At 38.3% G+C, this 25,891-nt stretch overlaps 2 protein-coding genes and 1 long non-coding RNA gene across 3 annotated transcripts; 2 read left to right on the top strand and 1 right to left on the bottom strand.

Moving 5' to 3' along the window:
* Positions 1-408: 408 nt before the first annotated feature.
* On the bottom strand, positions 409-12,340 carry LOC146454507 (UDP-galactose translocator-like). The gene is made up of 4 exons (XM_085095113.1): positions 12,276-12,340; positions 9,567-9,904; positions 8,554-8,821; positions 409-5,150 (listed from the first exon to the last, which is right to left on the bottom strand). The coding sequence occupies exons 1-4, from the start codon at positions 12,301-12,303 to the stop codon at positions 4,723-4,725; spliced, it is 1,062 nt and encodes a 353-aa protein (XP_084951239.1). The 5' UTR covers positions 12,304-12,340; the 3' UTR covers positions 409-4,722.
* LOC146454508 (uncharacterized) lies at positions 6,661-7,611 on the top strand. The gene is made up of 3 exons (XR_014859245.1): positions 6,661-6,888; positions 7,007-7,127; positions 7,229-7,611. It is a non-coding gene; the product is annotated as an uncharacterized LOC146454508 (long non-coding RNA).
* A 321-nt stretch (positions 12,341-12,661) lies between the features above and the next one.
* On the top strand, positions 12,662-25,329 carry LOC146454506 (uncharacterized). The gene is made up of 12 exons (XM_085095279.1): positions 12,662-12,790; positions 14,607-14,786; positions 15,707-16,444; positions 17,126-17,635; positions 18,302-18,841; positions 20,106-20,487; positions 21,192-21,391; positions 21,968-22,521; positions 22,808-22,891; positions 24,043-24,078; positions 24,611-24,681; positions 25,114-25,329. Exons 1-11 carry the CDS (start codon positions 12,736-12,738, stop codon positions 24,647-24,649), a joined length of 3,318 nt encoding a protein of 1,105 aa, XP_084951405.1. The 5' UTR covers positions 12,662-12,735; the 3' UTR covers positions 24,650-24,681; positions 25,114-25,329.
* Positions 25,330-25,891: the final 562 nt, after the last annotated feature.

Below are 25,891 nucleotides of genomic sequence, written 5' to 3'. Positions count from 1 at the left end.
AATCTTTGAACTACTATATTTAATTTACGGGATCAAGGAAGATGGTGACTACTACTTGATTTCTGGGCATTTATTTCATTTGGGTGCAAGGGCACATTGTATTTACAAGAACTAAAATTAAGACAAGCAGGGCTCTGCCCCAAAATTGTATACCCAATAGCCCAATTTCGATATTAATATTAAAATTCAGCCTGAAACAATAAACATCACTGCGAGGCTCTGGGGAATAACCCATATAAATTCTACAATTTATTCCCCGGATGATATTGTTTCAGGCTAAATTTTAATATATTGAAATTGGACTATTATCACCTGATTAGTGATCATGACTGGTTATGAGTCAGGGATGGGTATGTACCTCCACAATCACTGCACTTTAGGCTCTTGATCTAACAAAGCACTTCAAGCTTATAATTAAGGACTACAGATTTTATTAATAAATGACACCATTACATAATAAGACATTATAACAAGAGCTAACCAGTTTGTAAATATTTCTTGACTCCTCCCACCTACATGTACATCATAGCTCTACTGTTATAAACCACACAGCTGTACAACCCTTAATTCCTTGATTTGCTCTGACAAAGGACTAATACTAGAAACATCATCACTCTTGAAATTCTCTTTCTGGTGGCCAAATTACCTTAAGGACAGAGCCTACATGTACTTTTGTTACTGCGCATACGTTCAGCGCATCTCGTGATAGTTGGGTTTCCTATAGGTGCAGGTGCCTACTAATACAGGGATATTTTTGTGTAGTTTAAAACTATGCAGAGAAAGCAGAACTTAGCAAGTGCTCTTGGTATCCAAAAAGAAAATTGGGGTAACCATGGATTTTTGAGGGATAATAAAGCTTCAATTCAGAAAAAAAAGTCATACATTGCTTTGTATTTAACTGTTTTTTAGAATAATTGTTGCTTAATTATCTCTAAAATATCTGTGGTTACCCCCAATTTTCTTTTTGGATTTCAAAATCCCTTGGTAAGATCTGCTTTCCCTGTGTAGTCATAAACCACACAAAAATACTTCATTATTAGTAGGCACTGTCCTTAAAGTATTAATAATAATTGATAAAACCAAACATTTGTAATTATTTATGCAGTTTTCTGTCAAAAAAATGAATTCCTCTGATTTGCTTACCATACAGTATAAAGAGATGATCAGTATAACTTTTGGTACATATACAAATAATGGAATACGTAAGTTCAAAATTTTGACTAAAATCACAAGTTCGAAAACAAGGTACAATAGGTTACTCTCTCCTCTCTCACAAAGGGGAAGGTAAGTCCGGGAGGGGAGGGGGTGGTGGAATGGTTTCCTGAGAGAGCAATGCACCTGTACTCTAGGTTTTCAAAGAACAAGAACAATACTCTAGACAGACTAATACTCTGAGCTTTCTGTCAGATTGACAAGAAGATCTTCTATAAAAGGGATGGCTCTGCTTTCCATTCCCACCTGTTGAACATTCAATAATAGGAATCTAAAATCTTGGTAAACATCTTGGCATGCTTCAAAGTATAATGAAAACAAACTAAACTCTGAAAAGTAACAAGTTTGCCACTATGCTGTATGTTATAATGACATTTGTATGGATGACTGGCAATCAAAGGTGAGAACAGACAGTCCAGGCCACTTTTATACTGAAACTTCTTGCTTAAACCAATAATTATATTCAAATATAAGTAATATAATTTTTCTATACAGTAAAACATCTACTTACAGATTAACCTCCCTAGGTAGACATCACTCCTTAGGCAGACAAACAGTCACAGTCCTAGCTACAGTTGTATATAATATAAACACTACTTTTAAGCCTCAGGTAAGTGAAGACAGAGTTCTAATGGTGTCCTCTTATGGAAGGTTCAGTTGTATTTTTAACATTATTGACCATAACAGGTACATGGAAAAAATGTGCTAAGCAACTTCAGGGTAATTTTGAGTACTTGAGGAGCATGAAAATACCTCAGTAATTTTCACACTTCTAAACAATGTTAATTACTGTCCAAGGAAAGCACATAGCTTTTTAGTAATCACTAAATAACAACATCAAAATTAATTATAACCCTTGAGCACCTCAACGCAAAACACTGAATTCTAACTAGATACCGCTCTGAATTCTAATTGGATAACAATCACAAAGTTACCTAGGCTGCACTTAGGACATTTTCTCCATGCACAGGGGGGGACACCCGTATAAAAGTGACGGGGGTGATACAATCATCCCCGTCACTTTTAAATGGGAGTCCCTCTTCCCTGGAGTGCAGCCACCATTATCAGTTATAAACATTTTTCCAGCCCTGGGTATGTCCAGAATTGAATGTTAATGTGATGCATTCTCCTTAATTAGACATCACAGAATCTCCCTTAATAGGCTTAATCTACACCTTAACACAAACAATTTTATCAAACATGAAACCGTATGAAATGATGGCAAAAACTCTGTCTACAGCTGTAATAATGATGTATCTAAATTCAGAGTTAGAAAATTGTATGTGCATTTCTGGACATAGATGTACGTGTCTATCAACACTTATCCAGGCTACAATTATATTATTAATAACACAAGTTACAGTACATAAAAATTATGATTAAAGTGAATCGCATGCAGTCAAACTGTGACTCTCTGGAACTCCTGAGATCCCCCTAAAATGGGTCAGATCAAGAAAACAATAACATTTACCCATGCATAACCCAGCCTGGAGACCAGCGAGTTTTTATCTGCTTGTTAAGACCCGAGATTCCATAGATCTATCCATGGTGATGTCATCAAAAAGCACTTCCCAGGCTTTGTGCAGACAAGGGAGTCTGCTTCAGGCTTTGCACTAACATAAGGCAAGAGGATGCACCTTCAGTTCATCTGGGTACTACAGGCTGCATATGACATTAACTCTTTGGGCCCTAACAGTGATCAGCATCCAACCTCTCCTAAATAATATAAATGCATAAACCAGCATATACATGTACACTGCAGGTGATGAGAATTAAGGAATGAGGTGTGGGTGATGATCAGGATTAATCCAAACAATCAAGGTTTGACTGCGCTAAAGCTCTAAAAAGCATTTAAACACAGTACAGTGGAACCTCTCCTTACGGACACCTCTCTATTAGGGACAGTTTAATTGTTCCCTAAGCGACCAAAATCCATATAAAGCCTACACTGTACTTCTCTAAAACGGACACCTCGATAAAATGGATACTTGTTCCTGTCCCCTTGGTGTCCGTACTTTAAAGAGGTTCTACTGTACATATTTTATGATTCCATGCCATATCAATCTAAATTTCTGGTAATGAATAGCAAAATGTTGAGTGCAATTATCACAATATTAAAATCTTATGGAAGTGCAATACATGTGCTTTAAAATATTTTAAACCCTTAACATCCCCACGCAACAAGTAACAAGCCCTACAGTACACAAATGCACATACCACTATTATTTTATGGCTGGACACATACTGTACACATAACTGTCCAACATATGATGGTTGATAGCAAGAGTGGTTTACAATTTTGATTGGTGAAAGTAATTTTGCATTTTGCTTTGGTTTAGTTTGCCTTACTGTACTCTGTGATTAGTTTTAAAAGCGTCACTTTCTCGACCAATTGCTGGAGATCCAAACCAATTATTGGGATTCAATTGTTTGCATACAATTTTCTGTCCTTGATGCCACAATGTGTTTTTGCTTTGGGTTCTAATTGGTGCAAGTACAGTGTACGTTTTTTAACATGTACATTTCTTGTGAATGCGACACTCAATAATATTGAAAGCCGCTTTATACAGTATATATTATTCATAACTTGTCGAGTGATACCTTTTTATATGTAAAACAGCTTACCCCATACATACTTTTCAAAATAGAATTAACACAACTGAATAATAATTTATTATTTCAACAAAAGAAACACCAAACATGGTGTCTCAAACCTGGGTGGGGTAAATTTGAACCCTTATTATAATGTAACCAGTAGGCAACTAGTTGCATGTACATAATAATACCAATACAGTAATCTTCTAAAAATAATCATTCCATTGCTTATATAAGCCATGTAAACTAACCTTTAGTGTTTAGTATAGAATATGCAATGTCAGTTACAGTATAGAAGATTTATGCAAACTACAATGGAAAATGGAGAGGAGAAGACCCTTCTTCTCTTTAGTCATCTTCTTACAGTATAATAAGAAAAAAAAACTTTCAAGAGTCACATGTGCATGTACCTACATGTACATTGCATTTAATTTAACTCTACATTTGTTATCTCACTGTATTGAAGACCACTGGGCCCAGTTGTTCGAAGCCCGATTAAGCTAATCCCGGATTAACGTGAACTTTGATGCGAGGTTAATTAATAGTTAATAAAGATTCTCCCAAAAGATTTTTGTCCCTCAGTTTTGTCTTAGACTTTTCTTAACCTTTAGCTTGAAATAAGCCTTTTAAACCATTTTAAATGAGCGAGATGAAAACTTCAATTAACTTTTAATTGAGGATTAACGTGAATCAGCTTTCGAACAACTGGGCCCTGAACTACATGTACACTGTACACATATTTGGTGCTATATAACATCTGGTTCAAGACCTTTTTCTTTTTGCAGTCTTTTGAGTGTCACAAATTATATCAAATGGATGCTAGTGTTGGTGCTACAAATAAATGAGGGGGCCTCTACCTATGCTATTTTTTCCAATGCTTAAATTTCCATTTCCCCGTCAAAAGCAGTTATTAGGTCATACTTTGGCAGTGGATGTCGACCTGTTCTCATTGGGCTTCACTTGATTCTGTGGACGGCCGTACAAAAATATGGCTGCAATAACTAATGCAGCACCAAACAAGAACTGACCACTTATCTGGAAGTTGAACATATATACGGAGGCTACACATGAGACAATAATTGAGAATGATGTCGCAAATCCCTTAAGAATGTTGTCGGCATACTTCACCACAACTGCCACTAGGAGACCACCAAATGCCTGCATAAAGACGACGATCCATACCACGCTGGTGTATCCAAACAGAAGACCTTTCTCAGCAATCTTGTCACCATCCTTGATTTGCATACCAATCAGACCGATAAGTGTTCCATAGATGCCCAGCTGAATGTTTCGCAGCCAGACGGACATCTGTGAACCCTTCAAGATCTTTTCAAAATACACACCTGCATTTGAATGAATGAGAAAGAAGAACAGAAAAATCAATTTAATGTACATGTACATGTAGTATATGCATTTGAGATACAGGCATAGTATAAATAATAACCATGTAACACTAAAATTTATGACCTAGCTTCCAGTTGGAAGCTAGGTCAACACCTTACTCAGAGAAAACAAATTCCAATCAGTAATCTGGAATGTCATGGGTTCGATCCTTCTTGGGGAAGTAAGAACGACCCCTCACAAGAATCTTCATATTTGAAGGTGGTAGGGAAGAAGAGAGAAGAAGAAGAAGAAGAAGAAGAAGAAGAAGAAGAAGAAGAACAAAGATTGTTATAATAATAATAATAATAATAATAATAATAATAATAATAATAATAATAATAATAATAATAATAATAATAATAATAATAATAATAATAACAATAATAATAATAATAATAATTATAATAATAATAATAATAATAATAATAATAAATGAAAAACATTTATGCACAAAAAGGAAAAGAATATCAATACATGAAATTACAGCTGTGGTCTTCTGCTACCATCTTTGTTGTTACAGTACCTTAACTTCCAAAACAAACATTCTCTCTTGGCATACATGATTTTATATACAGCCAACTCTGTCTTAAGTGACCACACTTGGGGAATGACAGGAAAGATCAATAAAATAAACCTAATACTGGATTGATTAATTAATTACATAAAAAAATTATTACCTTATCAGCTAAAATTATGCAAATAGAAACTAATTTATTTGATTTTTTTCACGTGCAACAAGTTTCGGGAAAAGTACAGTACAGTAGAGTGTACAGTACTTGTCAATGTGTCTCATGTTATAATTTCTGGCCTAAAAAGTGGTCATGGTCCCTTAAGGATACTTCCTGGGTTCGCGGGTGTCCTTTGGAAAAAAAATCGTACGCGCGCAAGTTTTAATAAACCTCTAACAAACTATATATCATTATAAAGCTTAATAAATGTAGTTTTCTATAAAAAATATAATTGAGCGATCTTTTCTTTTTTTAAGTGCCAGGAGCCAGTAGAACCTCGAATCGACCGATGGTCGTTCCATTGAATTAATCGGTTATCGAACGCCGCGCGAAGAACGAAATCGCTGCACAGTGTTAATCACAAGGCATCAATCAACAAAAAGGTGTCAGGCTTTTTCGAAATTCTGATTGGTTATTTAGATATCCACGTCTAAAGTTTGAGTAGCAAAAAATATTTGAGTCGTGTTGCGTAAACAGTCGCCACGGGAAAAATATTTTGAAAATCAAAATTCCCTGACACCTTTTTGTTTGTCATTATTCCTCGAATCTTCTGGCCAAATTTCACGACAATCCGTCAAAACTACATACCCTATTAATTCGTTCAAAGTCGACATACTCTGCCAAAATTCAAGTGCGAGTTTTCGCTTGATAAAGGTTTGCAAGAAAAACAAGCCTCCACAGGAGAGTATGACACCTCATTAGGTGGAGAGCCAATCGAGCAACAGGACCCCATGGCGTCAACAACAATAGCACAGAATTTCGCGGAAAAAGTATCGCGTTGCAGACACGTTTTAGACTCTGCTGTTGTGATCGAGCGAGATGGGGAAAGTGGCGAAAGGAAAACGTAAAAATCAACCAGGAAAACGGGGAAAAACCAAGGCTAACGAAACCAGAAGCGCGTCAGCGGAGAGTTCGCCAAACTGTGCACTCCTCGGAGGAGTGCACTGATAACAGAGATGAAATCTATTGGGTAGGTTGTTCGTTTTGATTGCGTGTAATGCAATTTACGCTTCAAGCTAAAGCGATTATTCATTTCGTATCAAAGGAAATGTATAATGAAAGAAAATTGCATTTTTACTGTTATTTAGGTACGATGGTGATTTCTTCGTAAGAAATATTCAAGATAGCGTGGAGCGGAGCAAAAAGCGAGAGAAAGGGGCACGCAGAACGCGCTATCTCCAGTATTACACGTGGGCTGATACGCTTCTGGTGAGTTCTATTTCATCGGTCTAATTCTTGTTGATCAGTTTTATTCCAATGTTTCATTACAAACGCGCAGTAAAACGTTATTTGGTTTTATCTCGCTGCAGAAGAAAGAAATCGGCCCAGAGGATGCAGAATATGACATTTGATATTTTCACAGGACGCTTGCAAAGTTACCCTGCAGGACTTTTGCACGGCAATCGACCTCTGTGTACTTGATCCAATAACAGTGGATTAATTTGAAGGCCGCTGCTCCAGTTCTTCGTGATTACCTTCGACAGAACCTTCAACGTCGACTAGAGTTTCTTGGTCGAACCAAGAGCCTTTGTTGCTCTCTGCAAGAACACGTTTTCGATCTTCGCTGAAACCTATCTTTCCCTTTTTCTTAGGACCTGGATTCTTCCGGGATTTTATCCACAGGCTCTTTTCGTTTTTTGATGACTTTTCCATGTGGGAAGCGCCGGCAAAGAATATAAAATTCGAAGTGAGAAATTTTCTGCAGGCGAGATGTAAACAAAATATGCTTATTTCTGAAATAAGAGCTCTCCAGGATGAAGCGTTTGCCGCGAAAATTCCTCTGGGGCGTCTCGCACTAAGAAGATTATGACACCTTTTTTATTTATTTACTTTTAGATGGAAATACGTTTTCCTGAATATCTCGCGCGCTTTTTAATATTTTTCAATTTTTTCTTCAGTTAATGTTAGATAAAATCCCCAAATTCTATTTGGTCGAAAAAAATGTTTTTTCCCTTTTTTACCCTATCGAACCCAGGAAGTACCCTTAAGAAATTTGAGTGGTGGTCACTTACGAGAGAGCTCTAATGAAACAGTCTTTAACTGAGAAACAAAACGGTGGTTGCTTACAAGAAGTGGTAACTATGAGAGAGTTGACTGTAGTTACATACATGTACATTCATGTAACTTGTAAAATTTGTAGAGCACTTTGTCTTATTTTTTATTTAATTTACATGGAGCATTTTACACAATGAAGACAATGACAGGAATGACAACACCGCAAAGCAATGAGCAAAAACAATCATTCTGCACATGCGTTTTTAAATTTTGGTACATTTCTCTGCCGTTCTCTGCAAAACAACAACGTGAAATATCCAAATTCAAGGTTTTGTGGATAACATGACCACACCACGGTGAATTTTTCATTCTCTTTCTTAACTCAAATGCTGCTCAGGACTACCAATTTGATTCCTGGGTGGTTCACTGTTTTTGTACAAGTTGGATGAGTTGAAATAATGGCGAAGTTACATAAACAAAATGAAATTACATGTATCTTTTCAAGTGACATTTTTGTTGCCGTTGCAATTGCTCAAGCTCCCTTAAAACTCTTTCTACGTGACTGTGTAATGTACATGTATGTGTAAAATGTAAGCTGTCAAGTGAATGATACCTACTGTAAGTTATATAGCAAACTTACCCGCAAATCCAGAGCAAAGAGTGGACGAAATAACTGCAACTAAGCCAAGAAATGGACTTTGAGAGTCATTTGTTTGCATCATGGGTGAAGGCTGAAGTGAAGGATTTTCCTCCGTTTTGCTTGATGGCGTGTTTGTTGGCTGCAGTTGAACAATGGAGACTCCAGCAAACAGCATGACCAGCGACAACCACTGTAGCTTCACGAGCGTTTTGTTGAGCATGAAGACCGAAAATAATGCTGTTGTTAGAATCTTCAGTTGGTAGGTCACCTTTAAGTAAAGACAAAAGTTGTTGTACCTTGTTAAATTAATTGTCTGGCTTTCCACAAAGCATCAAATCAGACTAAGCATAGATTAAATGTCGACCTCTCTAATTTAATAGAGACTTAATATTTTATCACTTTTCTTTTACACAGAGAAATGAAGCTGTAACATACACAGTACTGTACATGCCTATTAACCCTTTAAGCCCTAACAGTGATCAGCGCCAAATTTCTCCTTGCAAAATCAATGCTTATTCTACCCCAGAGGTCATGCGAATCAAGGATATGATCACCCAAGGTGAATTTTCTTGATATACATGTCATTCTCTAGCAGTCTTTTGTTTCTTGCCATTGCTATTTAGGGTTCAACAAATGCTGCTGAAATGTCAAATAGAATATAATTATTGTACCATTGCCACAAGTTAATTCAAATTATTGTGCGCACTGTTTTACTAAAGATGAAAAATACTGTATATCCGAACTGAGATGAGTCTTTGATTGTAACTGAACACCATACATATAGCCTTGTTTGTTGAGTGTCTTGCTTTTTTCTTCCCTCCATGCATCGCATGTCCTTGTGGGAGGGAATTTCTGCACATACACGCATGTTATTTGCTATCCGTAAGAAAAATGAGGGAATGCTCGTAGTCTAAATTATATCATGTTAAAACTTTGCCCTTGTATACATGTAACTTAATACACATCATTACATGCCAGAGATGTTTACAACTCCACACTAACATTAATTGTACCTGAAAAGTTGCAGCATCCAGGTTTGAAATTGCAATATACTGGAGATTATTCTGTATGGTGTAAATCAATGCTGGAACAGATAATTTCAGTGTATCCCACGGCTGACCAATAATGGATGAGTACAAGAACTGAAGCCAGTCCCGAATGTTGCGCTTTTCCGCCAAAATAATCAGCAGGCATGCTAATACTTTGAAGATTTCAGCAAACATCACTGCTGTTGTTGTAATGTACATGTCCCCAGGGAGGGTGCGCGAGTAGCGTATTGTAAGGATCAGTGACGCATTCTGGACAGTCAGGGTCACAAGGCTGATGTACTTCAGGTTACAAAAGCCACCTCCTAGAGGGTTTCAAGAGAACAATATACAAAAATGTACAACTGTATTTGATTTATACGTGTAGTAGCATTGTACAGGTATATTTTAAAAAGATACAATAGAGAGATTATCATTTAGAATTACGTTTATGGCAAACAGCAGTTATGACATTGTGACCATGTTTATCCTACATGTATATTTGCCACTCACTGTTTTCAGTTTCTCAGTAAAATTGAATGACTAGTCTTGCAATAGCACCAGAATTATTTTGCCCTTTTCTCATCTACATGTATGTGCTGTCATTCAAATTTTTTATCCTTTGTTTAAATTTTATCTTCCTATAATTGTTCTTGGGAATGGAGATGTATGATAATCAGTTTGAAAGAATGGAAAATAAAATTTCAACCAAGGATAAAATTGAACCACAACATACATGTACAGTATATGTATGAACTCATTTCTTTGAGAAAAAATTAATGTTAAAATGCAAGTCTCATGTTTGCTGGTAGGGTGTCCAGTTACTAAGACTTATGGTTGGTGAGCTGGACTCTGGATAATAAGAAACCTGGGTTCAAGGCCTCATCAAGAACATTTTGTTGTGTTCTTGGGGAAGGAACTTTACTTTCTTTATTGGTGATCAAGATAAATGCTGGCAGTTGTGGTCCAATAGGTTCATGAAGGCTTCACCTTCTACCATTTAACAACCATGTAATTACTTGTGATATGAAAAGACCCCACGACACTCCTGTCAAATCAAAAGTGCTCCTTGCAAAAACTATATCTTTGAGAATGATATATTATTTAGGGAATGACAAAGGAAACACTCGGAATACTATACACGGTAAAAATTAAATCCGAGTGCACCTATCAGGAGTAGAACCTAAGACCTTCCGACTACTAGTTTGGATGCTCTACCACTGAGTTCCTGAGACTTGTGGGAGCTAAGGCCATTAAACTTAAGGTTCAAAGGACATTGAACTATATTCTTTGTTTGTGGTACATAACAATTCATATCCTTGGCTCCTTATGACTTGCGCACTCCTAGCTCCTCAAGTGCTATCTAAATACTGGTAAGGTTTTGTGGTGATTTTTGATGGAACAGTAGCTCAAGAACTACTACTAACAACAGGTCATTGGCTGGGCCAGTAAAACTAAAGCTAAAATTTGTAAGAGCCATTCCAGTATTTCTGTGAGAAACATGCCAACATTTCCAGAAAAAAGACCCATCCTCCAGGTAACTGGAAACTTCAAAGGTCGGGGGTTGTTATTAGAAATACCATAAAACCAATATAATAAAGCTAGTAACATGTATCTTACCTTAAAAAGGAAATTATAAAGGATTTAGTATACTGCCAAATTGGAATATCTACAGGGGAGAGCTGAGGATACATTGAATAAAATCCTTTAGAGAGGAATATGGATATACTATGCTCTGAAAGGCACTATAAGTTTTTTTTTTAACAAAACTTTTGATACATCAATTGATGAACCTTGTGTAGCTTAACACCTTCAATCAGTGTAAACTAATGTGTCCACTTTCTACACCAACTAGCAATGAGGGGTGTCTCTGGAAGGTCCATCAAAAATCTATTTTACATCTCATGCAGAGAACCAAAATTCTTTTTTTGTCTTCATGATATTTCAGGCTGCTTCACAATTAAATAAATCAAGTTTTGTCCATTATGCTTGAACATACTTTAATATAATATTTGTAAGCTTAATAAATTACTATATTTGCAGAAAATTTTAAAGACAAGACACTCATTTCCATATGATTGAAAGACAAAAGAACAGCAACGATAAAAAATATATGCAATATTAAACCATAACTCATGCAATGAATTTTTTAGTTTAGCCAAGTGCAATACGTCAAATCATGAGCTCACAGCAGCAGTGGCTACGCCTGTAAATAGAAACTTTGCCCTACACGAACACAAAAAGCAACCTAGCAACGTAAAAAATTTGAGGGAAGAAAACCGTCGGAAACGAGTTCGGGCGCTAACTGCCACGTAGAAACCACAGTCCGTACAAACTACCTGAACGTGCACCACAGACAAAAAATCTTATCATCAGATTTTATACATTTTTAACACTCCCCCAGCGATTTTGAAAAGCCTAGAACGCCTTGGTGTCTCCGCTAATTTAACAGATTACTCACACAGGTAAAGTTTGCGAACAACAGTTAGCCCCGCGGCGCGGGCGATAAATTAATTCATAACGCCAATCTGTTTGAAACGGAGGATCTATTTTTGGATCGAGCGATCATTGTTGTTTCCACGTTTACAACTCCTTAACCGACCATCGAGCAGTCTGAAAGAAAACATATCTAACAAGCTAAAGATATTAAAACAATACAACAGCTCTAATAACCCAAGTGATTCTCAAAGCGCTTACCTTCTTTCGCCGGCTTCGCAGCGGCCATTTTCGATTTTGTGAGCAGAAGACTCAAGCCCGCTGGTCCAATCACACGCGCGAAACGCATTGCGGGCTTTTTTATTGCGGGTCTCGTTCCCAGCGTCTCTCCTCTTCACGAAGAGAGACGCTGGGAACTAGGTCGGTTTCCACGAAATGATCAAAAACTCAACCCGTGTTAAATTTTCAGCAAAAATTTTCACAAACTCTGTGCAGAGACACAATTCTATGTAAAGAAAAATGTATGTTTACAAGAGCTAGTCGCGACTTCCTGTCAGGAGGTAGGGACTGGACTGAGTTGTGCGTAGACACGCGTGTTAGACGCGCGCGCTCGCTGGTTTGATTACCGAATTGTATTTGTGACGTAACAGTAATCAAATTGTATATCCACGGAGTTTTTCGGAGTCTTATCAAGATGTCGAAGTTTGACCATGGATAAAAAATGAGATATTTTCGGATATTTCTGATCGCGTTTGCGTTTGCATTCCTTGCCCAAGGTGAGTGGTAGAATTATGATCCTTTACATCGAGCGAAACTTGTAAACTTTTTTCAAAAATGGCAAAATTTGGTATACATGGACAGGTGGGACTGCGAGCAACGAGTTTTGACTTTTGTTTCTTTAACTAGTGACGCTCTATACGAAAAGCAGAAGTCTAAACACGCGTTATAAATGGCCAATTTCAAAGATGACGAATTTTCTTGAACAATTCTCTAACTGCAAAATTAAATCTCTTTGAGTTAAAACTCGCATAAACTTAACATTTTTGTTCCCTTGCAACAATTAGTATGGAACATTTTCTTGCTTTAAAAGTTGTTTTGTAGCTTTTTAGTCGCTTTAAACAGTCAGAGTTTAAGATTTTTGTTGTTATTTATCAATTTGTTTAGGATTTTTTCTTTTCTTGGTCGCGCAATGAAAATCGTCACCTGTGTTATATTCGCTATTTAGCGCGCGCATTTAGACACGAACTTCTATAGGCACCACAAAGAGTAACGAGACCCTGAGGCATTTAGCTAATATTTTTCTTTGAAACCAGTCACAATTCAGATGGATCGTGTGGAAAAATTTTGCGGACAAAAATGAACGACCTCCGAAGGTACAGGACTTATCGAGCAACGCACAATGCTGGTGCGGATTAGAAAAATGTCCTCTCTTGCAGTTGGTGGTCAACTTAATACGGGCAATATTTTTTTAATTTGCTGCGCAACGAATTTTGCGTTGCAAGTTGCGTTTGTTTGTTGCCCGTTTTACCCCGTACGCGCGCAACAAATTTTCATATGTTTCAGAAAATAGACGCTGTTTCTATTTTTTGCAACATGAAAATTTGATGCGCGTGGTTGTGATAATACGGGCAACAAATAATCGCAACTTGCAACGCAACATTTGTTGCCCGACAAGCTGCAAGGAAAGGTTGTCAATATTACGGTTCTACAATTTAAGGGTCTCAAGGCCAAGTAATACGGGCAACATTTTCTTGTAACTTGCCGAACGACAAATGTTTCGTTGTAAGTTGCGATTGTTTGTTGCCCGTATTATACCGCGTACGCTCTCAACAAACTTTTATGTTACAGAATGTAGACGCTATTTCTACTATTTGCAACATGAAAATTTGCTGCGCGCGGAAGTGTGGCAATACGGGAAACAAACAATCGCGACTTGCAACGAAACATTTGTTGTGCGACAAGTTGCAAGGAAATGTTCCCCATATTACTAGGCCTTAATGCATCCTTGAACGGGACTGGCACACAAGCTGTTATATTCTTTTCCTAACTCCGTAGTGAGCTCTTTCTATAGCTAGGAAACGGTCGTTTGTCATGCAGTTCAATGTACAAGCGTTATAATTCACATACCTTAATTAGTGTTCACTCGGGGGTTACCGAATACATTGATACCGCAGAGTCGTCCTGTTTAGACGCCCATTAGAAACCTGTGTTATGTTTTCTCTTCTAATAAATCAAAGCAAAGCCCAGCTAGAATTTTCGTAAAGCCAACATTAGCTCTTTGCGGGGAATGTGGGGATCTGCTCCTTGAAATTTTCGGTCAATTAAAAATTCAACCAAAGAACCCGATAATAAAACTATGTAAGCATATACAAATATCCCTTTTAAGAATCGTGGAAGACAGAAATCCACATATCAAGTTTTTTTCTTGAGTATTCCGTTTAATTTCAGGCTTTCTCAGCCTTGCAACTACTGTATTTCTGCTGTACTCGTAAGACGATACATGCTTCTCTCGATCAAAACATCGTTAATCTACTACCCTCCTACATTATCGTTTATTCAGCGAGTTCACTTCAAGAACTTGTATATTTTCAGGTGATTCCTTACCAACCGGACACCGCAAGGAAGGCACCATTCCATCTTTGTCACTTGTGGAGCCTAAGGTGACCACAGGTGATTCCATTGGGCATGACCCAATATCCAAGGAGGTATATTCTCCTAACGCCCGAGAGAGGGCCACGGAAATTAATTTGCCTATAAAGACCAGATTATCCGGTGAGTTGGAAGCAAACGAACAAATAAACTTAAGCATCTTTCTTATCACGGACAAGCGTAAAAATTACGCTTGAAAGGGTACATCTAAACTTAGGAATGCTTGGTGAATCTAATCCATAATTTGTAGAAAGTTTTTTTTATCGTCATTCAGTATAGTCAGTTTCCATTGTTATGGAGGTATACGTTAGTTTATCGATTAGCGAACACTGAACATGAATTACTCACTGTCAAACAATGGCCTACACTGACCAATGATCTGATTAGGCAAAACTTTAACTAAGGAGACAAAAGATTTGTTTTTAATTTTCTTCTTAAGATTTTTTGTTTGCAATTTCCAGGACTCGAGTTCCATAACGTTTTTGCTTTAGTAAGTTGTTAAAAAACAAACAAACAAAAACCAGCTGTAGCCTGTTTTCCAAAACTGTTTGCCGGTATGTCTTGGCACCTTCTTGAATATTTCAGTATGTGATGAAAGCTGACCTGATTAAGATCATGAATAATTTGAAATTGGGACGGTATATATTTTGACTAACATAGAGGATCTTGAGCTTTTTGAACAAAGGCTTTAAAGTCTGTGTTGCAAACTATAGTCTTTTTCCATGTTGAGAAACGATCAGACGACAGGGCTCATCCTATATGGAATTTAAGACCAAGCGATTTTTTTAAAGCTTTTTTAAACGAAATTTTGCCAAAAAATTTCCCTTGGTCTATTAACCAACAAATTGCTTTCTGTTGTATTTATCTATTATTTTTATTAATTTTTCTTATTTCAACGTTAAATATTAATGATACCTTATGCTTAACAAGCTTGATCATATAGCCTACGTTTTGGATAAATAAAATGTAGCATTAATTAAGCTTTCTGAAGGTCAAACGACCACTTATTACACTACAAGTGAAGAAACACCTTTCCTTTGTAGATGATTGGAACAGCCCAGCATCGGAAAGCCACGGGGATGGAGACACTTATCCTGAGTCGCCTTCAGATTCTGGAATGAACGAAGGTGGTGACTTTGGGTACACCTCGACTGGAGAACAGGCAAATTCAGATAATACTGCACAGAAGGCAGTAGAAAAGCGTCTGCCGAATCCCAAGGAAAGATCCACCACATCAAGGAAAGTAAAATCCTTGTTCAAGAGGATCGGCATACCGCGAAACCACGTTTCCAAGAAAGTCGCACGCCTGTTGAAATCAAGGCCAAAGTTCTTGGAACCATTTATGAAGGCATATGTTGATGCCAAAAGTGACCTGCTAAAGGCTAAAAACGCCCAGGTAGATGAGTTGGCGAATACTGACGGACCAGTTTTAAAAGAGCCTCAAAAATCAAGGAAGAAAGGCTTACAGCAGAAACACCGGGTTAATCGAAGTTTCCCGGAGTTAGAAGGAGCAATCTCTGCGTCTGACATGGAAATAGCAGATGCACTGTTTGAAGAAACAGGATTCGATCATTTAAGGGATGCACTGGAACTGGTACGAACTGCCGTTTCTAAGCCGTCTGTGAAAAACGTCCCGAAAGCAGAAGAGCCTTTGGATGACGGAGTTGAAGCAGACGATTGGGGATCTGAAGAACCCCCTACAGCTGATAGCAGCAACGAGCAGCAACTAGCCGTTGACAGCTCTTCAGCTGATTCTGATTATGGAAGAGGGATACTGGATGGTGAGACCAAAAGTGTTCCTTCATTATATTTACTGTAATGATAGATCCAGTTTTGTTACTCAGACTGAAATTTTTACCTTGGAAAGGAAGTGGTAAAACGGCCTTGATTGGAACGCAGCGTTGTGGGAGAATGCTCTACTTGAACTGCTTTTGACAAAGTACGACGCCTTCTGTAAAATTACGTGTGCTTAATGAAACACATTGAATGGTGTTCACTCATTTCATCTACAATGCTAAGGGCCATGCTGATAGCAATTTCTAAAATTGAAAATGAATGTACTAGCTATATGTTTATCGGTAATTAACTGGGGAGAATTTGGTGTTCAAAAACCTTCTGTCCAAATTAGCCACGTGATCAAGATATCAAGTATGTTATATTAAATGTTTCCACTGTTTCTGGTTCGTTTTGTTTTAATTGAGGTTTAATTATAGGTAGCTTTAATTTCACCACTTTAGACAAACTCTCCTGATCGAGACGGGTAAAGGCAAGTTTTTAAACAAAATCTAACATCTTTTTCTTTTCTGTTCTGTTATTTTTCAGTTCATACAATACACATAAACTTAGTTTATACGAGATACCCAGGCCTTGAGTTATTTGGGTTAACCCTACGGCACAAGTAAACTCTATTATTACCGAAGGCTTCCAAGTCGACTAATAGCTTAACTAATTTCTTCTTTTAGGTGATTGGAATACCCCAACATCCGACGACCACGAGGATGAAGATACTTATCCTGAGTCGCCTTCAGATTCTGAAATGAACGAAGGTGGTGACTTTGGGTACACCTCGATGACCAGACAGGGAAATTCAGATGGCGCTGTACATAAGGCCGCAGAAAGAGAAAACTCCAAGGCAGGACCCATGTCTAGGAAAGTAAAAACTTTGTTCCAAAGCATCGGGATACCGCGAAGCCCTGTCTCCAGGAAAGTCCAACGCCTTTTGAAATCAAGGCCAAAGTTCTTGGAACCGTTTATAAACGCTTACGTTGACGCCAAAAGTTACTTGCCTCCCGCAAAAAACGCACAGGTAGATGGGCTGACAGTTCCTGACGCTTCATCTGTAACTAAGGCCAAAACATCAAGTGAGCCTTTGGATGACGAAACTGAAGCAGACGACTGGGGATCTGGAGAGCAGCAACCAGACGATGGCAGCACTGCAGCTGATTTTGAATCTGGAGGTCATACACTGGATGGTGAGATAAAAAGCAATCCTTTACTATGTTTTAATAAGTTCATACTTAAAAGTTAAAAGTTCGTTGACAGACTCCACATTTAGCTTGAAGAAGAACACGGAATCTGCCTGGAATAAATTGAAGCGTTGTCCTTAACAATGCTATTCTTAGTGTATCATAAGTGCCATTCATAGTACTTTAGTGGAAAGCCATTGAATGGTGTTCATTCTCGTTCCCTCTGCTATATTCTAATGACAATATTGACAGCCACCTCCTGCATATAAAATTAGCATAGATGTTCAAAGACAACTAATGGAAATTTCGAGGTAAGGAATTTGTTCCAAAATTAGGTGCGGTTATTTACGTGATCAAAATGTGCAGACTATTCTATTACGATTTTGCAAGGTTTTACATTTCTTTTTGTCCTTAGTTGTCACCTAACAGTTATCTTATAATTTGATTACTCACTCCCTAAAATTACCGTGGAGTCTTACCGTGGAGCGAGATAGGGGCAGGTTTATAAACAAAAGCCAAATGTTTTTCCGCCAACATGGGAAAAGAAAGTCATAGAGTTCACATGTGTGCACCATATGCGAAATAATTACACTTTTAAATCTATCTAAGGCACTTTTTAAAATATTTTGTCATTATTACTAATATTCCAGTGCGAACGTTTCTTCCTTGCAGGTGATTGGGATGCCTCAACACTGGAACACCACCAGGATGAAGACATTTCTCCTGACTGGCCTTCAGATTATGAAATGAGCGAAGATGGCGACATGGACTACAACTCAATGGGTGAACAGGGAAATGCAGATCACGCTGAACATAAGGCCACAGAAAGGGCAAACCATAAGGGGGAATCCATGTCAAGGAAGGTGAAAACTTTGTTCCAAAGCGTCGGCATATCACAAAACCACCTTTCCAAGAAAGTCGGACGCCTTTTGAAATCAAGGGCACAGTTCTTGGAACCGTTTATGAAGGCATACGTTGAGGCTAAAAGTTACTTGCCTGCGGCAAAGAACGCGCAAGTAGATGGACGGGCAGTTATTGACGCTTCATCTGCAGCTAAGACCAAAAAATTAACTAAGCCTTTCGATGACGAAACTGAAGAAGACGACTGGGGATCTGGAGAGCCGTCCACGGCTGATTATGTCGACAACGAGCAACAACCAGACGATGGCAGCGCTGCAGCTGATTTTGAACCTGGAGGTCGTATACTGGATGGTGAGATAGATAGAGGATATTACATGACCGCTTGGAGATACGAAATTTCTCTTCTAAGAGAAATTTTGTATCTCCAAGTGGTCATATAATGTTCTGTTTATTATATAAACGCCAATGAAATACCAAAATACTACAAAAAGCGCGATTTATTATGTAACCATAGATATCATGTTTTCGCGCGAAAGCTCACCTGGTATTTCATTGGTGTTTATATAATAAAAGTGATCCTTTACTATTGAATGCATCGCCAGACTCATTTATCTTTTCAAGCATTAATCTTGAAGGGGAACTGGGAAATCTACCTTGAATGGATAAAGGCGTTGCACTGAGGGAATGCTACTTTTACATTTTGGCTAGTGCCATTCTTTGTCTAAAATTGCTGAGCTTTCGTGGAAATTTATTGAATGGTCCTGTCTTATTCCGAAGGCAGTACTGACAGCACTCGCAAGGAAATAGAATTAATGAAGCTATTTATCGGTAACTGGTGGCAAGTTACAGATCAGGAATTTCTTATAAACTAGGCGCGTCTATTCACGTAATTAGAATAGCAATTTTATTTAATGGTGGTTTCTCACAGCTTTTGCTTTCTTTTTGCCGTAAGTTGTCAACAATGTGATATTATCTTTTAATTTTACTTCTTCAAACAAACCCCTAAAAGACCGCCATGGAGGCTGATAAAGTCATGTTTATAAACAAAAACCAGTCGTTTGTCAACTTAGCGAACGAGAGTCATAGGGTGCGCAAATTCTTAGCGGCATATGCGAAATGCTACTTTTCTTTACAAGTGACCCAACCCCAATTACTCACCACCAGGGTTACCTGCTGTGCCGGAGCACAAATTTCCGTTTGCACTTTTCTTTGTGTATGCGATTACACAAGGATTGGAAGGCAGGGAAACCCAGTTCATGCTTCACGGAGGGCCACAAAAAGGACGAATACCAAGTAGGAATCCATATCCAGGAAGGTAAACACTTTCCTCAAGAACATCGGCATGTTCCGTGGGCAAAGTGTTTACCTTCCTGGATATGGAATGCCCAAACCTCGGAACACCTCGAGGGTGAAGGCACTTCTCCTGAATCGCCTTCATATTATGAAATCAACGACGACTACTACAAAAGGATTGGAAGGCAGGGAAACCCAGTTCATGCTTCACGGAGGGTCGCGAAAAGGACGAATACCATACATCTTGGGCAAAGAAATCTGCATCTGCATTTGCGGTCGAAATAAATGATAGCCTTTTCTTTCTCTCTATTTACGACATCAGGTGGTACTAACATTGAATTCGCAAGTTTGTCTGATCCTGTGGACATCGAAGATGAAGACGAGGATTACAAAACAGACCATTATTCTTCAAGGCAAGAAAGATCTATACCAGAGTACAGACGTCGATTGCATAAACGTCACAAAGGAAATATCCAGATGAACGCCAATGAAGCATTTTCAATGCCAACTTCCGAAATTCGCTGGAAAGGGTTTGCCATGGCTGATGCTAGGAGTCGAGATGGTGGTCTGGAACACGTCCGCACCAAGAGGAAGCGGGAAGAAGGAGGTTTAAGAGACGCAGTTACCAGGTTAAGTGTTGTCTTCACCATGGGAGGATCTATGCTGGTTCTCATGATGGGTATCATTATCTTATTTGCAATCTGGTAAGACATTGTTACAGTAAATCTACAAGATCTTCATGAATGATATAGGCTAATAGGTTTTCGTCCGCTTATAGCAAGCATCATCATCATTAGGATCATCACCATTGTCACCGATAAGCATCCATCAGCAACAGCCCTCAGATGCTGAGATGCCAAACAAACACAACTAGTCTAAAAACAAACGCTCCACCTAATGTTCTTCCCATTTAGGTTTTCTTACATTTTCTATTAGTTTATTTCTTGATTATTACAAAACAGAGAAAAAAACTAATTTCCTTTAATTTTAAATCTCAGACGACCAAGATTCCAAGTTTTTAAAGTTCGATTGGAAACAAATGCATGAATTTATACTTCGTTGACACCAGTTTTCTTTCAGCGAATGCGGTGGACCTTTCTTCAATCGAAACTTTCCATATGCTTTAGTCTGCAACTTCACTACGGTTATCTACGGTGGCCCATAGATGCCATCCTAAAATACACCCAGTATAAGTTTTTATCTAGCAATGCTACCCCATTCTTGCACTTCTCAAATAGTTTGTCTCTTACTTTTGTCACTTTCCACGTTTATTACCCACGGCCTGTCGTGCAAAACAACGTTTACAAAAGACCGTCTGAAAGGCTTCAAGGCAGCTATGTGCCTCTGCCTGAGGTAAAACATGCAAAACCAGTATGCAACATTGTATTGGTTGTCATTTTACCTGCAGGCCAATACGGAAGTACTTCGATTATCTACAGAAAAGCACAGAAAGGGATGTGGAAACTGGAGAGTGCGGTGATGAATTGTCAAGTATCAGAGTTGTCAGGAGTAATCCTTCAGAGCGCCCTTCCAGCACCGCTTATTTTAACAATGTTCAGTCTGCTTCTCAGGGATACCCCGCTGCTGCGCCCACTTACCAATCTCCAGGTACATTTATCGTATTATGAGATGTTCCATAAACTGAATATTTCTGATGTTACTGCCCCTCTTCACCCCTTCAGGAACACATGATATGTCAACAAAAGTTTCCTAAAAAGCGTTTATGATGTACAAACCCTTGCACCATCCAAATTTATTTCTCGAGATGATACCACTACAAAGGACCATTGAGTTAATGCATTAAGGCTATATGTACATAAAAATTATCGTATCTGTATATGCCAAAAGACAGCAAGAAATATTGGTCAATAGACATTCCGAATTAGGTTAATTATCTTCGGATTGTGCTTCCAAAGCATTGCCGTACCCCAATTCGTCGCCTTAGCGAAAGCTTTGTAGTTTCTCAAGTGACTCGGATGCCATCAGGGAAGATTTTTTTATCAGTCTTCACTCGTGGAACAAATAACACGGTTGTAAAATCTCTATATGAAATGATACAGTGGGACAAGAGACGTGAACCTCTTGGAAGGCGGGTCTATTAAATTGAGTTCCTATATAGGCAAGAAGCGTTTCCTGTAGTAAAAGATATTTTTTGATTCCTTTCTTTTTGTTTTGGGACATTAGGCAATTCCCGTGTGGGTTTTGAACAGCCTCGCTCTAGTGGCGGGGGAGATTCCTCCCAGTCTAAGAGAACTACAAACCAGAAAAGCCGCAGATCACGGGACGAGATCGCTGCCGACGACAAGAAACGGGACTCTAGAAATGTGGAAAGAAGGAAGGTCATAAAGAGGCGGACATCTGAAAAGAGAGGATCTCTGGTTGAAAGCCTGTTGATTGCCAAAAATGTCATTGATGGCCATACGCAGAACAAAGAGTACGAGGAGAAAGCAACGGAACGTCGCCAGAAGATCAAGCAGCGCAACTCAGATCCAGGACCACGAGTCAATGATAAACGAAGAAAGTCCTTCGCTGAAGAGGTTCAGTCGGCTTGTTCTGTGATTAAACCAAACTGGGATGACGATGAAAAACTGGAACAGACCAAGGAAAAGTGTCGCGAGATTAAGCATCAAATTTCTGCAAAGCACAGGCCGTCTCTACTGGACGAAATTGAAGTTGCCAGAGAAGTGATTGGGGCTAGCGAGAGGAAGTACTCATACCAACTGCCATCAACAATGAAGGTAAAGCAAATAAACACTATGCTATAGAGGTTTTGTTCTTTTTAGTGAAAGTGTCCTCAGGTTCCTTAAATTAAGGGAGTTTTAAACTTTGGTGGCATGAAGTACAATAAAATAAACTTACCTCATAGTGTGAACTTACTTAAGTTTTCCATAGTTTCATGAAGTAATTTTGTTTAATCTCTGAAAGATCAATTAATTGTTACTTAACAGTATTCACAGACACACACAAAGGACCCTTCTTATATTCCACCCACGTTACAAACAAGATCCTCTTCTTGCTTGACAGGATGTTGAGGATGACCAGTCTAATGTTCCCAAAGAACCAGAACGCAAACTGGACGAATGTGACGAACTCACAAGAATGTGGGGGGTAAGTAGAAGAAAGGAGTATTGAATAAAAAGGTATGGGAACGCATTCAGTCATCACACAAGCAGCGGTTGCTGGACCTGCATTGCCGGCCTCGTCTGTAGCATCATTACTTATTCCCCTGGAGGCTCGCCGTTGCACCATGGATGGAGTGAGTGTTAAGTTCAAGAAACAACATACCACGCTACGGAACTGCCTACCTTCTACTAACAGCTAACCTCGAACTACGATGAACATGATAATACATTCACTAACTCATGCACAATAGGCCTTATCACGGTTTTCTACGCCATTTTGACGGGTAGGCAAACAGGCTTGAAATAACAGTGTTTGTATGGAAATCCGATGTCAAATAATTTTCATAAAACATCGCTTCTAAAAATTCATGAATTGGAAACTTTTGGCACTAGGAAAAGGATTTCAAGAACAAAATTGGAGGGATGTCGGCTGTGACAAAAAGCGTTCAGTCGTGTTTTGAACTTTCCATACATTTCCCTGTAGTTTTTCCCGCGAACTATTATTAGTAGCAGTTCACGGCTGGTTCGCTATACAGACAAATGCATGGAAAGTTCAAAACACGACTGGACGCTTTCTGTCACAGCTACATCCCTCCAATTTTGTTCTTAAAATCCTTTTCCTAGTACCAAAAGTTTCCAATTGATGAATTTTTCAGAAGCGATGTTTTATGAAAATTATTTGACATCGCATTTCCATACAAACTCTGTTATTACAAGCCTGTTTGCCTACCCGTCAAAATGGCGTCGAAAACCGTGATAAGGCCTATTCAATCCACCACACTGAATTTAGAAAAAAAAGTTCAATCCCATTTAAATTTGCGGAAATACTTTTGGAAAAAAAAAAACACTTTTTGCAAAGAAATGCGGACAGCGGTAACTGCCGCTAAAACATCTCTTTGTAAAAATCGTCAAATCCAAACTTCTATGTTTTCTGCGGTTTGAGCACAAATTCGGCCATTTGACTATGACACTACACGTTTCAGTCGTATTCATTGTGGCGAATCAATAATAAAAAAATCTCGGGCTTTCATTTAATTCTGTGTTACACATGTCACACTAACCTCCTTTTATAATTAAATGTACCATTAAATACTTATGTTATCTGCTTGAGTAAGATCCTCTTTGTGTATTTTACAGTGGACCGCTAAGTATGCAACTGGTGAACAGCTTGAGGTAAGGATCGTATATCGAAATCAAAATCCTACTGATATAAATGTAGGCCATTCATATAAGCAATCGAAGAAGAGTATGGCATTTATTAATTATGTCAAAAAGTTTCTTCTGGTCGCTTTTTCGGGATAAATTCTAAGACAGTTTGTAGAGCCAACTAAGATAGATAGATTGGTCAATTACATAGATAGGTCAAGTAACAAGCAGGTCAATAATTATCGAAATCTATAAGTTACACAGTTTTTTAAACGCTCTGTCTTTGCGGTTGTGCGTAAGCGACTGCCAGCCAGAGTAGAGAGCATACCCATGATTATGTGTCGACGGTTCTGGCCCTTAGTTGTGACGAACAAAATTTGGAGAGAGATGGGGGGGGGGGGGGGGGGGGGATTTGAGGGCTCTTCAAAACTTGGCTTTACGATTCTTCCTATCCGATTAAGTTACTTTTGCTGCTATCTCCATGCTTTTTACCTTTGTATATACAGAGTCAAAATACACATATCATTGTTCCGTCTCTCTTTATTTGTCTCAATTATAGTGGTTGTCAAGACCAACTGGCTGGACCAAGACTGATTAAATATACAAATCTATATCTGCTTCAAAATCGAAGTAAGTGGTTTTGTGTTTGGAATTACTACAAAAAATCAACCAAAAAAATGAATGAATGAACGAACGAACGAACGAACGAACGAACGAACGAACGAACGAACGAACGAACGAACGAACGAACGAACGAACGAACGAACGAATGAATGAATGAATGAATGAATGAATGACTGACTGACTGACTGACTGACTGACTGAATGAATGAATGAATGAATGAATGAATGAATGAATGAATGAATGAATGAATGAATGGATGAATGAATGAATGAATGAATGAATGAATGAATGAATGAATGAATGAATGAATGAATGAATGAATGAATGAATGAATGAATGAATGAATGAATGGGTGAACGAACGAACGAATAAGTCAGTATTGTCTTTGCTTTGCAATTGTTTCGTTCAACTAACTTATATTTTCTGTTTGGCTCTAGATAACTTGACTTGATTTGGATCGACCTTCTGAGACAGTGTTGGTATTGATACAAGGAACTATACCTGGAACCATACTTTGAACTTTCCCTATTCATTTTTTACTTTGCTGACATGTATACACAATGGGTACCTTCCGAAACACATTGTAACATTTTCAGTTTGGTATAAAAAACTCAAGCTTGAGTGTCAATAAAACTTTGTTGTTGTTGTTTTAATTGTTGCTGAGTAATGAATGAGACGGGAAGGCGGGGCTGGAGGGTGGGGTACTTATCTGGTTCATTAGAGAGCAGCTGACAGGAAGTCACTAACTCTGATTGATCACAGGGACCCCTCACGCATCTGTCTTTGTCAAAAGTTTCGTATCTTTCTTCGAGGTAAAAACCAGTAAATTACTGTTTGCCAGGACCAACGCGACAAAATAAAAGTACAGGATCCTGTAGTAAAGGATCTAATCCGTTCAGCAAAAATTGCAGAACAAATAATCTAAAAAAAGAGCAATCTGATTTCACGGTAAGAGAAGTATATTTTTCTAACGTTATGACTAGACGATCAAAGAAATCGAAAAGCAGTGAAAATCATTGGAGTTCTCTTATATGGAAAGAACGCTCTCTACGGAAGACTACTAAATAGGTTTTAAAGGAATTGGTGACGAAAATGATAAAACAAAATGTAGTTTAAAGAATATTCGAAATACCGCATCCACGTTAAGTTGAAATTTGTTGTTTAATTAAAGCGTTCAAGACATCCGCTGTCAATACAATAATAGATTAATTCGCA

This window comes from Pavona decussata, unplaced genomic scaffold (assembly GCF_977016875.1).
Source record: "Pavona decussata unplaced genomic scaffold, jaPavDecu1.1 SCAFFOLD_300, whole genome shotgun sequence".
Classification (NCBI taxonomy): Eukaryota; Metazoa; Cnidaria; class Anthozoa; order Scleractinia; family Agariciidae; genus Pavona; species Pavona decussata.
This window is presented reverse-complemented; position numbering and strand designations above follow the sequence as displayed.

Coding starts and splice junctions, on each gene's coding strand:
- LOC146454507 (XM_085095113.1), bottom strand. CDS start 12,303: ATGGCCGCTGCGAAGCCGGCGAAAGAAG. Junction 9,905..12,275: donor TGCGAAGCCGGCGAAAGAAG/GTAAGCGCTTTG, acceptor GAAACCCTCTAG/GAGGTGGCTTTTGTAACCTG. Junction 8,822..9,566: donor TGGATGCTGCAACTTTTCAG/GTACAATTAATG, acceptor CTTTACTTAAAG/GTGACCTACCAACTGAAGAT.
- LOC146454506 (XM_085095279.1), top strand. CDS start 12,736: ATGAGATATTTTCGGATATTTCTGATCGCGTTTGCGTTTGCATTCCTT. Junction 14,787..15,706: donor TATAAAGACCAGATTATCCG/GTGAGTTGGAAG, acceptor TTTCCTTTGTAG/ATGATTGGAACAGCCCAGCA. Junction 22,892..24,042: donor AACTCACAAGAATGTGGGGG/GTAAGTAGAAGA, acceptor TGTATTTTACAG/TGGACCGCTAAGTATGCAAC.